We start from the raw sequence: 16,423 nt of genomic DNA, 5'->3' as shown, positions 1-16,423 counted from the left end.
CAGGCAGAGTCATAGTCAGGGTACAGGCAAGGATCGAGGCAGGCAGCAATGGGTCGTAAAACAGGAATCAGGCAGGAACAGTAACAAACGGGTAAACAGGGATATAACGCTCGGAAATGTCACATTGGGTAAACAAGACTTCGCGGTGAGGTGGTGTGTGTATGAGTCCTTTATAGTCCAGGTAATGTGTGGCAGCTGGGTGTGGTGATTAGTGTGTAGTGATTGTGAAGTGAGTGCAGGTGATGAGCAATGGAGGATCATGGGAAATGTAGTCCGGAGTGAACAGGAACGGGCAATGATCGTGACACAGACGTTAATACTGGCTGCCCTTGTCTAATTGTCTTGAACATGGGCTGGCATATGCAAATATTGGGGGCGTACATATTAATGATCCCGACTGTTGCGTAACAGTCAGTGTTATGTTGAGATTCGCCTGTTCTTCAGAGGTCTTTTGCAAAAATCAAATTTACATAAGAAGGAGGAAACAATGGTGTTTGAAACTCAACGTATGTCTTTTCCATGTACTGAACTCATAAATTCAATTTTTGATTCTAGGGCACCTGTCACCAAATGTGACAGTAAAGACATTTAAAATGTTCCAAAAGATTTCTAATTCAAATAAATGCTGTTCTTTTGAACTTTCTATTCATCAAAGAATTATCACAGTTTCCACAAAAATATACATTTTTCCAAACTTTTGACTAGTACTTGCACATGCTAGAGTCTGTATTTTTGTTATATTCTTTATTGCCATACAATTACTGAATCATTGCATCATGTTCATTGCAGCTTGGACAGAACATTTTCAGATTTGCGGTAGGACAACACAGAGGTAAACCAGCTCTATTTGGGTAATGATGAAAAGGAAGAAGAATTTAGTGGAGGACAATGCCACGCTGATCGCCCTCTCGGACCAGCCTGAACAAACCTACGGAAGCATGGAGGTACTAGGATTGCCTGTTGTCCTGGTTTGGAAAAAAAAAAATGCAGCTTGTTTACAAAAATCATCAGCGGTCACAAAGAGAGGAAGCTAATTAGCACTTAACAATGTAACACAAACATGCCAAATTTCCTTGCATCCCTCACCCTCCACCACTCCACCCTAATATCCCTGATAAGACACACATTAGAGGCTTTTCCAAGGAATTTTCTTGTTAAGATCATTCTCTGAGGTTTGTACGCATGGATGTCAGTTCTTCATATTGATAGTGATAATGGAGATGTGTTCATGTTATTCACAGACATGTGCGGCACCTCAGGAAAACAAGAATGTATTCAGTGATGGAGTCACCCGAATTGGTGAGTATTATGGGGGAGAACATCAAGGAAAAGACTTCTGTGTTTATAAAAGTAAATGAGATTTGCTTGAATCCAGCAATTCTGAGAGTTTATGTAATCATGTATTTTACAGCCACTTTGCCAAAGGATTTCTTAAAGAAAATGTCTTTTTTTTTGCCCACTTTCTCTACTAACAATATTTCTCATGTGTTGCCTGTATGAGATTCATCTGTAGATTGCAAAAATTATGAATATATGATTAATTGTTATTTCTAAAAACGTTAGCCTTTAATCAAAGCATTTAGAATTTTAATGCATTTGATGAATATGAAAACAATTTTTAATTTGTTGAAAGATTTTGTCTTGGTTTGGGAGGAATCTGTGAACCCCTTGAAGTTGGCAGAATCGGATAAACTTTCATCTGGTTCCTCGCGTGATACACACAGGAAATGGAGGACAGAATTCCTCTCCAGACTCCAGACTGCCGGCATTCATCAGGAGACAGTATGTAACTACAGTATGAAAACATTTACATGCACATCAAATTCAGTTTAAGGTCTATATTTGGGTTGCCACCATGTTCTGAATACAAAGTTTATTTGCATACAGCTTTGAGAAAAAGAAGTTCACTTTAGCATACTTTTAAAAAGAATACTTGGTTGCACTTTATTTTACAGTACGTGCACTTATGTGTACATACAGTGTACTTATGTAAGAAAATACTGGGTAATATAATGTAACTACGTGGGTTAAGGTTAGGATTAGGGGTAGGTTCAGGGTTAGTACCTAGTTACCTAATACCTTAGGTCCTTACCAATTAGGACATTTAAGTAACTTTTAGAAAAAAAAAAACATTACTAGTGTTAATCTAGAGACAAAACAATGGCAATGACATATTTTAAGATATGTCAGTGCAAAGTGCTTTTAGTTAAAACAGCTCAAACATGCATTTTATTCTAGGACTAGGCTTTAGCCTTGTCTTTGAAACCGGGGGAAAATTTACTATAGTAAATACATGTAAAATGTAACAAGGCCAATGTAAAATAAAATGTTACCAAAAGCGCCCTGGCCTTAAGGATGGACTCAAAAAGATCTCTTTTAAAGGGTTAATTCATAGTTATGACCATGTGTTAGTCCACTTTCCCCTTAGGGTTAGATTAGGTTGCAATATCCTGTTTTGCATGGGTGGGAATCGCCATGATACAATATTATCATGATAACATATTGCAAAATTTTGCTATTACCTTTTTTCAATTGAAAATGTCCCCAAAGGAAAACACATATATTTTCATCTAATAAGATAAAATGCCATTGATGGAATTTTCTGCCATTATTGAGACAATACTTCTCCGCCACTGACAAAAATTTCCGGCAATCCATGTTTTCACTGTTTTACGGAAGGGAGCGCTATTACCCATCTTCTGAAAGAGTATAGAATCTCCAGATCAAAACACAGGAAAAAAGAAGCAGAAACGAGAGATAAATTCACTGCTTATGTACATATAAAAAAATGTGATCATCAAACATTAAAAAGCATATCAATATCAAAACTGCCAAATGTCACAGAATGAAATGTTGTCCCAGGAAGGGGTTTAGGACAATCTGCTTCATCTATATTTTGATCATAGTTCTGAATCCGATCCAGATGTAATCTTTAACAAAAACACAATTTTCCCAGCTTTTTGTTCAAAATGTTGCTATTTTAAAAATCATTCAGAATACTTGAAGCTAGAATACAATGTTTGTTATTGTTGTTCATATTTAAAGCAGAGGCTCTATTTGCGAAAATAATAATAAAAAATGCTGGCAGTGGCTGGCAACTTTAAAAAAAAAAAAAAGCTGGCAGGGAAAGAGTTAACAGTGTATTAAAAGCATTGTGGCAAAGTTCGGAAATAAGGAGGGAAGAGGACAGGGTCGGCAGGTGACTACTGGCTGTTTATTTGCACCAAAACAATAATATAACAGATTCACGAGTTCACACTTACAAATTAGTCAGGTAAATTAATTGGTAAACGTATTTGGCGTGCTGTCCGGGGAGAGGGCTCCGAGCTCGGTAATCGGCCCGAACACAGAGTACCCCCCCAAAAATGCAAAATGTTGGCTACGGACAGCAGCCGGGAACTGTAACCCCCCAAAAATATAGAAATAAGGCTGATGTTTGCAAGGAGAAAGCTGTCTGCTGGATCGGGAGGGTTCTATCTGATGGGAGTTCAATACTCACAGAAAACCAATGAATATAAACCTCTTCGACCAGCAAACTAAGATAAGGTTTAGATGTTTTGGCTGGGGGCGTCTGCAGCATCCGACGGGAGTTCAATACTCGCAGCGATCGGATGGGTAAAACCCCACCAGCCAGAACATTGAGAAGGAATGGCATCCGACGGGAGTTCGTTACTTGCGGTGACTAGAACGGTAGCTTCAGCTGAGGGGGCCCCTTTAGGTGTCCGACGGGAGTTCAATACTCACTGCAATCGGACGAGTAAGCCCCAGCTGACGGTGGGGAGGACGTTTAGTAATTGGGGGGCTCTTGCGGCAACCGACGGGAGTTCAATACTCACTGCGATCGGATGGCTAAGCCCCAGCTGACGGTGGGGATGACGTTTAGTAATTGGGGGGCTCTTGCGGCATCCGACGGGAGTTCAATACTCACTGCGATCGGACGGGTAAGCCCCTGTTGGCATGGGGTGAATGTTTAGTTATTTTAGATTGGGAGGGTTCTAGCAGCGTCCAACAGGAGTTCAATACTCGCTGCGACTGGACGGGTAAGCCCCCCTGCTGATGGTGGGGTGGACGTTTAGTAATTTTAGATTGGAGGCTCGTGTGGTGTCCGACGGGAGTTCAATACTCACTGCGATCGGACGGGTAAGCCCCTGTTGGCATGGGGTGAATGTTTAGTTATTTTAGATTGGGAGGGTTCTAGCGGCGTCCGACGGGAGTTCAATACTCGCTGCGATCGGATGGGTAAGCCCCCCCCCCCCGCTGGCAGAGGGGTTAATATTTGGTAAGGGCTCTTGTGGCATCCGACAGGAGTTCAATACTCGCAGCAATCGGACGGGTAAGCCCCCGCTGACAGTGAGGTTAGCGTTAGTTATTTTGGATTGGGAGGCTCTCATGGCGTCCGACGGGAGTTCAATACTCACTGCAATCGGACGGGTAAGCCCCTGCTGGCAGTGAGGTACACCTTTAATTATTTTAGATTGGTAAGCGCTCTAGCGACGTCCGACGGGAGTTCAATACTCGCTGCGAATGGACGGGTAAGGCCCTGATGGCACAAACGCAAAACGTTTAGCTATTTTCGACTGGGAGGGCTTTCGCGCAGTCCGACGGGAGTTCAATACTCGCAGCGATCGGACGGATAAGCCCAGCCATAGTTGAACGAGAATAGAAAATGTATACTGTTTCTGAGGTTCTTATGGGAGCTCAATACTCATGGTGTCAGATTGAAGTTTGACTGATTTGACTGGGTGGTTTGAATCATCTGTTTAGAGGGTTAGTTTGAAGACCGGGAGATTTCTTGCAACATTGGATGAGGGCGAGTTTGGGCAGAGCTGGGCTCCTGTGGGAACTGGGGTGACATCACTGATGCGGCAGTGGAGAAATTAGCCAGAAGAAATTATCTGCGGGAGCCGAGGGGACATCACTGCTGTGGCAGTGGAGAGAAGGGCCAGAAGAATTGAGCTCCTGCGGGAGCCGAGGCGACATCGCTGCACTGGCAATGAGATCATTCCCATTTTATTGGAATGATGGTATTAGTTGAGTTTGATATGGCTTGTGGGTATGTGTGAGAATATGAGCCGGAGCTGAAAACCTAGCTGATTAGCGTTTGTTGGGCTTCTTTAATGTGGAAACAGTTTGATGTAGTTCTTAAAAGCTTCTTATGACCAGTGACCAAGTGTTTGAATCTGATGCTGGGAAAGGCCTTATTGAGCAGCTGTGGTTGTTGCTCCTATGGGGAACAAATTACTGGAAAAGTGGTCTGCTGGGAGCTTGGGGGTTCTTAATGCTGTTTACATGATATAAATAAAGTAATGTTGAGAAGAGAAAATCAGGAAAGGCAGGCTGGAGGAATGGCTGGGACCGAGGCCGCTAGCGGAGGCAACCTCACGCTTGGGTCAGTCCCTGGAGCCTGGGGAGGAACAAGAAGTGTAGAAAAGAGGGAAGCTGGGAGTCCAATAAGGCCTCTGGGCCTGCGCTGCTAGCGGAGGCAACCTCACGCTTGGGTCAGTCCCTGGAGCCTGGGGAAGAACAAGAAGTGTAGAAAAGAGGGAAACTGGGGAGTAAAATATGGCATCTGGGCCTGCGCCGCTAGGTCCGTGATTGAGCTGTAGCCCAAAGACAAAAAGAGAGTTTGAGACTGATGACCGGGCCTGCGCTATTAGCAGAGGCATCCTCACGCTAACATTTACAGGCCACAGACAATGGATAGGGTAAGAGACAGTGGGATGAAATGGCTGAAACAGCGGAGCTTGCTCTGCTAGCGGAGGCATCCTCACGCTAGGAGGGAAGGCATTCGCCAAGAGGGCGAAGAGAGCTGTATGTGGTGTGGCACCTGGGAAACTGCGGTGTGTGGCTAGGTGGAGGGAGGAGGAGAGTGGGGAATCTGGGGCCCAGCCCAGGCTCACTGCGGCCTGACGCCTGTCTTCTAGTGCATGAATCGAAGAAGCAAGAGAGAGGAGATGAAAAAGCGACCTGCGGGATTATGCGCATCATGAAGATAGCTGAGCAAAGATAGCAGTTCCTGTTTAGAACAGTTTGGACCATCTATGAAGATGGAAACACATAAAAAATAAAAAAAGATCCTATTTTTCCTTATGTGGTGAGGCCTAGAAATTAACTGTATTTAAGTTAAAGCCCATAAATTCAGTTTGAGTTCAGCAAAACTATGCAAGGCTGAGAAATCGATTTTTTATTAATAAGCCTAAAATGCTTTATAACCTGCATATATTCACCTCTGGCACGATTGTTTGATACCATACTGTCGTTTACAGTTTGTACTGTAATTGATTGATGTTGAACAATCATCAAACAGCAAAGTAGGCTACAGACTGATTTAGATGATAGTTTCTTCTTTTAACTGTTGCTGGTTTGAGTCACGTGCACCTTCATTTAGTAAAGATCAAAAGAGACTAGCTTGTAAAAAGAGAGCTTTGCATAATAAAAATATGCAACTTGGATTTATTCAATGGTGTCCAACAAGCACTAAATTTACCATGAACACGCTGCTTGAATTATATATATATATATATATTTTTTTTTTAATTAAATTTATTTATTTACTTTTTAGTTCTATTTCCCAATACTTATCCAGACCTGGTACTCAAATTACACAAATCAAATTCCATGCTTTATCAAACTGCGTAGGAGCATACAACATAACAGTTTATTCACTGGTTATTTGTCTATGGTTCGTTACGTTACTTCCGTACTTTACGTTACAGATTTCTGCTAGTTCTAAATATAGAGGAACATACAGATGAATAGGAACGGTAAAATGTATTTAAATGCATCAGCAAAAGAACGATTTTAAGAATTTGTCCTACCAGTCTGTGCCTCGTCTCAATAGTGAAGCTGTGGGTTGAAGTTACAGAAATGCATACTATTACTTTGTTTCCAAGCGATTTGTTGATAAAGCGCAGAACAGCGATGACAATAAGTTCAGAGTTTCATAGTGATTCAGCGTGCGAACTGAACGTGATATATGAGCCACTGTTTGCGTGTTTAACTGCAAGGAAGCGGCACAGTAATTTATAAGTCAGAGAAACAATCCCCCGATCAACATTGATCCAGATGGAATGACTGAAAATTCAGGAAAGATGATGAGAAGGATTTAAACTGTGCTTCTTACGGGGTTGAGCCGATGGAGTGGAGAGTGTGAGCCGGCTGGGAACTGGATCTGCGCTGCGGCGCGGCTCCGGGTTTACTGAAGGCCTGCTGCGGCGACCTGGCGTTGGAAGAATGCCCGTTCCGTCGCGGGAAGAGGCGGCATTGCCCGAGATTCGAGCTTGGTGCTCGACTGCCTTATTGTCATTTTTCTATGACAGTAATGATTGAATGGGCCAGAGTAGGGAAATACACAGAAGGATATCGCGGATGATACGGACGTGGTGACAGGCCTCGGCGTTTTGGCATGCAGGGACCCGTTTGTCTGGGCTGACGCCCCTCCGAAATAATGCCGTTGGATTGGAGAAAAATTGTTCTTAAGGCCAGAGGATTGTGGCAAAGATTCCTCGAGGATGAAAGATTCTTCATCGGACGCGACTTCGGACATGATAGCAACTTAGGGCGGGACCTAATGCTGGAAACTGTCAAGGATCCTTGGGTGAGTTTGACTGTGATTATATACAGGCCTGAACTCATGCCGATTGGGTAGATACGTTGATTACAGATTGTTGACAGCTGGTTGAGATGACGTAATGATTAAGATGATGTAATGATTGGGTATCTTATTTGACTTGTTCCTCCTGAACTACGTTTATAAAACATCATACAGTGTGCAGGCAGGCACAAAAACAATCAACGTAATTCACTCCAGCAGCAAACAGACATCCAGGAATGGGGAAACAGCCAGTAGTCCTTTTCTCTCTCGCAGGCTCCTGTTTCTCTGGCGTTAAATACTCTCTCCACGCCAATTATTGAAACAAGAGACAGGTGTTTATTATTTGCGTCTAATCCACTCAGACACCGCGCGTGACACGACTCCTCCCTCTCTCTCCAGTTGCAGCTGCTGAACCACGCCCCCCTTGCCACAAGCATATAACTTATCCATGTTCAGAAATACTTGAGAACACACAGCTCACTGCACGTATGTGAAAGAGAAATGCTCTGTTTGTAAAATTACAGTCTGAAAGAAATAGTTATGTTTCCCACAGTAAAAGAACAGAACTTACCCTCACAGCAAAAGAACTCCCCGGCGGATCGGCCGCGGAGGTATCGCGGCTTCCGGAACGTATCCGCGAACTGACACGTATCGGTGTCTAATGACGGATCCGCAATGAAGGCGGATCGCGGACCTGCTGTGGCTCCACGCTGCGTCCGCGATTAAAAACTTACCTCCGCGGCGGGTCCATTTGGGACCTGCAAATTGATACAACCGTTACAGTAAAGTTGCGTGCGCGTCTGCGGATCCGACATGGGTCCGCTCAGGATTCGCTGATTGACAGTAGAATTTACGGCGCCACCCGGAGGCGGAGCTGATTCTCTGAGCGGCGCCAAAACGAATGTGGCAGTCACGTGGGTTTGGCAACTCGAATGTGGATCTGCATAGGATTCTCCTGCTGTGTGGGTAGGGTAAAATTATGCACAATACTCGCATTGTGAGCCGACATTCATTCCCTGAAAATATTGATACTTGGTGTCCAATATCCCCCAATAAAATACCCTTTAAAAGCTGATTTATACTTCACCATAGCTACAGCGTAAGCTGTGTGTAGCATGCATAGCCTATGACATAGCCTGACGCGCACCTCTTCAAACATGTAACAACACTTCAATTCTATGCGGACCGCAAGTGCTGTGATTGGTCTATTAGAACTCCTCCCTCAGGTCAAAAAAGTGGTGCGGAGCACTCGGAGAAGAGCGAGAGTTTACAACTTACATAGGAATGAAAAAGTGCTCTATTTTAGGGGACAAATGCAGTCATACTGCTATACAAGTTGTTAGCTATTTGCCGCTTCTCTGCCGTTTCTATTTGCCACTTCTCTGCTGCTTCTATTTGTAAGCTTCTCTGACAACGTACATGACAAGCTGCTCCTTCTTCGGCTTTTGCCTTGATACTCAACATGATTGCAGACACTGCCTCCTAGTGGTCTGCATGCACGTCGACACAGACAAGAACGCAGAAGTATAAATGAAAACAGACGCATAGCCTACGGCGCAAAGGCTCCGGCTTAGGTCCGACGCATAAGTATAAATCAGCCTTAAACCCCTAGTGTTTGGTGTGTACCAGGTTAGTTTAAAATTCATTCCAGAGTTACCCCCCTTATAGGGTTAAGCTCCAATCCCCTGTAAGGGGTATATTTAATATTTATGTTTAGGAACTGGGTTAGTTTAAAATTCATACCAGGGTAATCTTCCTTAGGGTTAGATCAAACTCCAATCCCCTGTAAAAGGTATGTTCAGGATTCGGTTCAGGAACAGGGAGATTTGAATTTGAATGAATTTCAAATCTCCGAAAGAAATTAAATTTGAAAGATAAATCATCAGTAGTGTACCATAGGATCATTGGGTGTTTCGGCTCTAGACACCATCCTGCGAGGTGGCCTGCCTTATGGGATCAGACCTAGGTGTGTGTCTCCTAGTTTTTATTTGGACCCACAATTACAACATTGTTGAGTTCCACCCCTACATTAATTCTCTACTCCTGTATAAATGATTTATGTCTGTAAATTCAACTAAATTCAATTCACATTTATTTGTATAGCGCTTTTCACGATACATATCATTTCAAAGCAGCTTTACAGAGAATGCATGTCAACATTACAATTTAAAGAATGCAGTTAGCAAATAATGTAATAATTTAGGCAATTAATTCACAATCACTGTTAGCAGTTTAATTGAAGGTAGAAACAATGAGCTCCTGGAAATAATCAATTACATTAAGAAATGTAGTGTTGCTTCAGCAGTGCTAATCACCAATAGAAGACTGAGTTCCAATTAAGGCCTGTCAACCCCAGGCCACCATCCCTGAGTGCTGTCCAAGTGGACCCAGAGGAGATGGACGTCTACCTCCCTACCCAGGAAATGATTTTAACACCACTAGGTATCCTGAGTCACACAAGTAGAGCTTGCATTCATGAAAGCTAGGACTTGCGGATGCTAAGTATCAGGCTTCAACCAAGCCCTTCCCCCTAAAGGCCGGAACACACCAAGCTGACGCCGACGAACTAGTGGCAATGAAAGCAGACTGCGGGGTTGGTTCACGTCGGCAGCGTCTGTGTCCAAAGTTGCCCTGACACACCAAACCAACGCTAGACAGCCAACGTCCAAGTAGCACGTCAGTTCTGCGCCTGTGCAAGATGAAATGCCTTTCCGAACCAGCAGGTGGCAGTACCTGAACAGCTAATCAGAATGATCAGGTGGCCCGACGTACCGACGAGCTCTGACGCCGATTCAACATTCCGAATCGGCCGGAAAAAAGGCGACGAGGACCAACTTCAGCTGACGGTGCAGAACACACTGAGAAAACTTAGTCGGCCGACGAACAAAAACTGCCAGACGACCGACCGTCGGCTTGGTGTGTTCCTGTAGGAGTATTTGTACCCCTTAACCAACATTGCACTTTCCAAAGTTCAACCGCAAAGGAAAAAATCCTAATCCTAACCCGTATCATGTTCCCCCACCGTCTTGGTAAATCCAACAATAATAATAATAATAAATATTCCTTTGTGTCCCTCCCTTATGTCTTTACCCAGTCCTTTCTAAATCCCTGCCCAGGAGTTTTTTTTTTTCTTTTCTTTTCTTTTTTTTTTCTGGACCAGTGAATCAAACCATAACCCCAAAAGGCCATGATTCAGTAATGCTAGCCCATCATTGCATTCCCCAGAGAATCTCCTCTTTTTTCCCAACAAATCAGTTGAACCAGTCCTAACGTCTAGTTGAGGCTCAGGAACATTAAATTTCTAGTCCAAATTTTCCAAAGCAATCAATCAGTCCACAAGCCAAAGGATCACAATTTGATAATCCTGGCTCTGTATCACGTCCCCCCAATATGTTTTATCCCTCATTCTTTCATCTCATTCTTGTTGTCACTGCATGTCATCATTAGCTCTGTCTGCGAACCTATAGTGGCTAAACATAATGTAATTATGTGATCTGGAGAATCCATGATTGTGATTTGAGGGTTTTTGCAATGCACTCTTCGAGCAACATTGGACACCATTCATTTATATTGTATGGAAAAGCACTGATATATTTCAAAATATCTCCATGTTTAACTGAATATAAACACACATATGAAACAGATTATCTGAAAGTACAACTTCTGATGTAATATCTTTCCCCTACTGTAAATGTGTCTCAGAAAGAGGTCCTACAGGGAAAAACAAAGATTACTTATGTCCTTCTGAGCGCACCCTGGAATGTTCTGTGTTATTATGCTGAGGAGATCAGTCTTCGAGTGCCATTACAGGTAAAGCATAACTGATCTTTTATATCGCAAAGTAAAGTGTACATATAATCAATATATCTTAACTGTTCTTCTCTTTTGGGTGATTTAAGGTTGTGACAACTCCAATATCAAACTGGTCTGAGAACATCCTAGAAAAACTGCACATCCCAAACGTAATGGCACAAGATGTGCCCAACCTTCCACCAGACTACTATACCTGCCAGTTCCGCACCAATAAACTAGAGAGGTACTGATCCATACTACATATAAATATTACTCGTTTGGGTAATATTACTCCCTAAAAAGTAACTAATTACATTTCTTATTTACTTTTTATGGAAAGTAATGCATTACATTACTTTTGTGTTACTTTCTCGCACCTGGGTTTTGCAAGTGTATAGTGCAGTAACTCATGTCTAAGAGACTACGTTATGGAGAAGAGAGAGAATTTTAATGCAATAGTTTAAAAAATGTTTATGCAAATAAATTAAATTGAAAAGTAATGTGCATTTTTTTTTATTTTTTTTTAAAGTAACAATTCAAATATTAACTCTCTGAAGTCTGAAAACGCGCCGGCGCGTTTTGAAGGATTTTTTTTCACATTGCAGCAAAACAGACTTAAAATACTCTGTCATTTCTTGTCATAGAGACATAAGTAATATATCAATTGAAACTATAGAATGTCTTCTTTTATTTGTGTACACTCAGAGTTAAAACACAATGTTGTGCTTTTTGTAAAATAAAGAAAACTAACATGATGCGTGATCTCTCCTCTCCCTCTGAAGGAACTCCAATCTGATAGTTCTCAGAAAAAGAAATGTAACTTATGAATACTAATGACAAAAAAAATGACACTTACGTCTAAAGAAACGTTGAAATGTCAGGTTTTAAATCGTGTAAGTCAAATAAAAAAAAAACATTCTGTGTTTATATAATCTGTATGAAAAGAGAGCCATGTCAGAAGTCCGTGATTCAGCTCATTATCCGCTAATGCGGCCATGCCCACGGAGCCAGCGTTATTCAGAGGCAAATTCAGTCAATACATGCATTCATCGTCTCAATCATGTATTTATTGTCTTGAAAAGTGTTTATTTGGATGGTAAAGCTATGGTTAGCGATATCTAGAAGACATGCAGTTAGTTCCTTGTTCATTTTCTTCTTTATATGAATTTGTGGCTTAAAGGTGTACAGAGAGCGCCCTCCGGCTGCAAGTATGAATTAAAAACACCATTCCTAAAATGTCCTCTTCTTCTTTAGAATAATTTGTGGACTAAATGTGCACAGATAGCGTCCTCCGGCTGCAAGTATGAACTGAAAACACAGTATCCAGCACTCATATTGATGACAATAAAAAAAATTATAAAAAATTGACATAAATATATAAGAATCCATCAATATTTCTCCAAATGTGCATGCTTTTAAGCTAAAAGCCTATATGAAATGCCATAGAGGTAACATAATTGTTCAGACACTTTGCATCACAGAAATACATTATATTTTAAAGAATATAATAGAATACCATTATTTTAAATTGTAATAATATTTCACAGTATTGCTGTTTATGATGAGCTGTTTTTTTTTCACATCCTACCTAACTGAAAGGCCTCATTAATATGCAAGTCATTTCAGGTCATTATAATGCGATTATTTTGTCTTCTCAGGTGTAAATGGCCCATTATGCATGCAGATTCACGCCTCCATGCATACTGTGTTTCTTGACAAAAAGTGTCTTACAAAATTTAAATCTCTCTATTGTTTTATATGAAAGAGTAGTCAGCATAATTTTTACATAAATCATAAGCAAAAACTCTAGTCTATAAACTCCAATAACCAGAAGTCTTGTGAACACAGATTTAATATACTTATTTTGGCCTTATTTCAGTGACTTAAGTTTTTTTTTTTTTTTTTCAATAACCACACATAAACATTATTCCTTCAAAAATACAAACATGTACATACATGTTCCTCGCATATTATGGTAGCCTAGTTTGTGCTGAATACAGTGTAATGACTTTTGTCATTAATATGTTTATGAACAACTGAAAAAAGCACAAATGTCAGGGCATGTCAAAACTTCTCCAAGCCCCAAATCAGCCTCAGACTCCAGAGGGTTAATGTGTAAATTAGTAATGTGTCACTTTACTCATTACATCAAAAAATGTAATCTGATTATGCAATGCACATTACTTGTTACTTGCATTACATTACTTGCATGTTACCCTCAATGCTGTTTTTTAATTTTAAGATATTAAAAAGTTGCAGCAGTTTTGCCCTACATAATAATTGCACATCCAGGAAGTTATTCGGTACATGTGATTCCATCATTTATGCGCATGCATTCTTAATTGATTGCATAAATTGAGCACATACGTTTTTTATGCACATTTTAAGATTTTATGCACATCTTGCATTTCCCTCAGCTGTTTTTTTTTTTTTTTTATGCAATACCCCAAAATTTGCATAAAAATACATGGATAGAAACATGGATAGAAACTTCACTTTCTGTGAAACTTGTGCAAAGTATCAGTAATACAGTAATAAAAAGTTGCTGGAACTAGGGAAGACTGTGACTCTTATGAAATTTCATGTGTGTTTCCATCCAGTGTTTTTTAAGTAATATCCCAACATTTGCATAAAAATGCATGGATGGAAACAAGGCTATTGACAGGTCTACTTATGCACCCAGGGCCGGCTCTAGCCCTTTGGTTGCCCTAGGCGAGATTGCCCTAGCCCCCCTCCCCCCAAAGGACAAATACTATACACCAACTACAAGCATAGATAAATGCAACATAAAGTTACAAATAAAATATGAGTTCTAACTGTAGTATTAATTCGTGTACAGAAATGTAATAATTAAATATAAAATGAAACTGTTCACTGTTTAAATGTAATGTAATATAGATTAATCTTTGTTAAAGCTTTGTTTTGTTGTTTGACATGACAGACAACCGCAGGTATTTTTAGGTTGCTGTCACTTTAAGAGTAAGACTCCATGCACGCGCACATCCAATATACACATCCGATTCCGATTTCTCACCTCGTTCAATTAAGACATAACCGAATGTGTTTTCGAGAATACTTTATTATTTTATTATTTTGACTGACATAATGCGTGTATGTGACCATCCAAGTGCATTGAGGACGCGAAAGAGAAATTAATTTAGGGTTTAAGAGCTATCTGGAACGCGCCTCTCTCTCTCTTTCTAGCTCTCTGTGCGCGCGAGCCTTGTATGCGCGTCTGCGCGTACCGATAACACCTGCGTGCGATACCGAATTAAATCCTCTTTTTCCTCTTCTAGCGCTGGAATAGTTTAATGTGTGAAATAGCAAAACAAAACACGTTCAAATTATAACCTGTTCACTCAATTGCGGTGAAACTTGCAAATGATCCGTGAATCACATGCGTCCCGAACCGTGGGGCGTGATCCGAACGGATCACGGATCAACAACAATCCGTTTAACCGCTAGTTCAAGGTGATGATGCACAATACTAAGCACATTTATTTCATTTAACACCTTAATGGCTGAGATGAGAAGATTTACCTCTATACTGGGTTTTCCTTTTATCTTTCTCCGTTTTCGTCCCTGTGCACCGGAGGGTTTATTAGACCGCTTCATTTTCTTCATCAACTGCGCACCTAACGTAACGGCGACCCTAGAGGGCGCCCGCGCCCCCAACATATTTGTCGCCCTAGGCAACCGCCTAGTTCGCCGGCCCTGTATGCACCTTACACATTTTAACAAGTTGGTGGTTTGTGAAGGAAGTGAGTTAAAAAAAAAAATAGTGAACTGTAAACATGTATCCAAACCCTGTGTGCTTAACGAAGAGGATCTGAGCCTGTCATGTAACTTGCAGTTCATACACTTTAGTGTTTGCAGAGAGGCAGCACCTCCTTAAAGACAAACACATCACACACACTCCCAATACGAACTTATGCAAAGTGCTTGCTCTGTCAGATGGACTGTCTGACCCATATATTGACACTTACAAACAACTTTTTGTTCCCCTAGGGTTTAAATTATATTAAAACTGTTTTTATTTAATAAAACGAATTTTATTATATATCATATAATATGTAATCTAATATAATATAACATAATAAGATTGATATAATAGTATTTACAATATTTATTGAGTGATGATTTTTTTTTCTTTTCTTTTCTTTCTTTATTTTTTTACAAAAATAAAAACTGGCCCTTAGTTATGGTGTCATTTTCACCACAACCAACAATTTTGCCCTTGTGATTTTTTTTTAAGTTTACTTGTTTCAGTATAGTACAGAGCTTAAATATGAGACATGATGTTGTATGTAAATATCACTTGTGAACTGAATATTTTTATCGTTTATCATTTTGAATCAAGCTTTTACATGTAATTACTTTTATGAAATGCATATTTACTTTATCTTACACTAATCTTTAATGCTGCTTTTAGGTTTCTTGGTCATGAAAACAAGGACACTTTTTTCAAGACGACACAGAGGCACCAGATAGTGAGTTTTGAGAGCTTGTTTTTGAAAATTAAAGGTGTGCTAAGGAATTTATTTATTTGGCTAATTAATGTGAAAGGTCTTGGGCTTTATACTGACATCTGTTGTAGAAAACAATGTTTAGTGCATTTTAATGTCTGTTCTATAGACATAATATTTACCATCATGTTTCTCATATAGTAACTAATCTGCCAGTTTTCTGTAATCTCTCTGTCCTTGTTCTAAAGCTATATGAGATATTAGCCAGGACTCCATATGGAGCGCTGAAGAGAGGGGAAGTTGGAATCGGCAGGCTGGTTAGTGAGAATGTTCTCACTGCTGCTTTTCCTTTACATGAGGTACAGTAAGTCTCTTACATAATATCTGAATATTACCTTAACAAACACACTTCTTATTTGCATATTTCTTTTTGTTTACATCTGCATGTAGTGATACGCAAAGTCAACATGAAATCAATTTTGACTTAAGTTACACTCTTAATGCATCTTCATAAACTTTCCTCAGAATCAAACAACTTGCTCTACGTGAAATAACTTTCCTCTTTTATCTG

At 40.6% G+C, this 16,423-nt stretch overlaps 1 protein-coding gene across 2 annotated transcripts in view; it reads left to right on the top strand.

The window, feature by feature from the left end:
- The window catches only part of ano7 (anoctamin 7), a 53,149-nt gene that overhangs the window by 12,843 nt on the left and 23,883 nt on the right, over window positions 1-16,423 (top strand). Inside the window, exons 2-8 of one of the 2 annotated variants that reach the window (XM_067365587.1) lie at window positions 790-944; window positions 1,242-1,299; window positions 1,634-1,782; window positions 11,297-11,404; window positions 11,494-11,630; window positions 15,819-15,876; window positions 16,101-16,211. In XM_067365587.1, coding sequence (XP_067221688.1) covers window positions 855-944; window positions 1,242-1,299; window positions 1,634-1,782; window positions 11,297-11,404; window positions 11,494-11,630; window positions 15,819-15,876; window positions 16,101-16,211 — 711 coding nt within the window. In that variant the 5' untranslated portion in view covers window positions 790-854. Of the gene's footprint in view, window positions 1-741; window positions 945-1,241; window positions 1,300-1,633; window positions 1,783-11,296; window positions 11,405-11,493; window positions 11,631-15,818; window positions 15,877-16,100; window positions 16,212-16,423 lie in introns of those variants that run through there. The other variant, XM_067365588.1, reaches the window with a different exon arrangement.

Source organism: Chanodichthys erythropterus, chromosome 17 (genome assembly GCF_024489055.1).
Source record: "Chanodichthys erythropterus isolate Z2021 chromosome 17, ASM2448905v1, whole genome shotgun sequence".
NCBI classification, from domain to species: domain Eukaryota; kingdom Metazoa; phylum Chordata; class Actinopteri; order Cypriniformes; family Xenocyprididae; genus Chanodichthys; species Chanodichthys erythropterus.
Note: the sequence above shows the minus strand (reverse complement) of the source record. Positions and strands in the feature narration are given on the sequence as shown.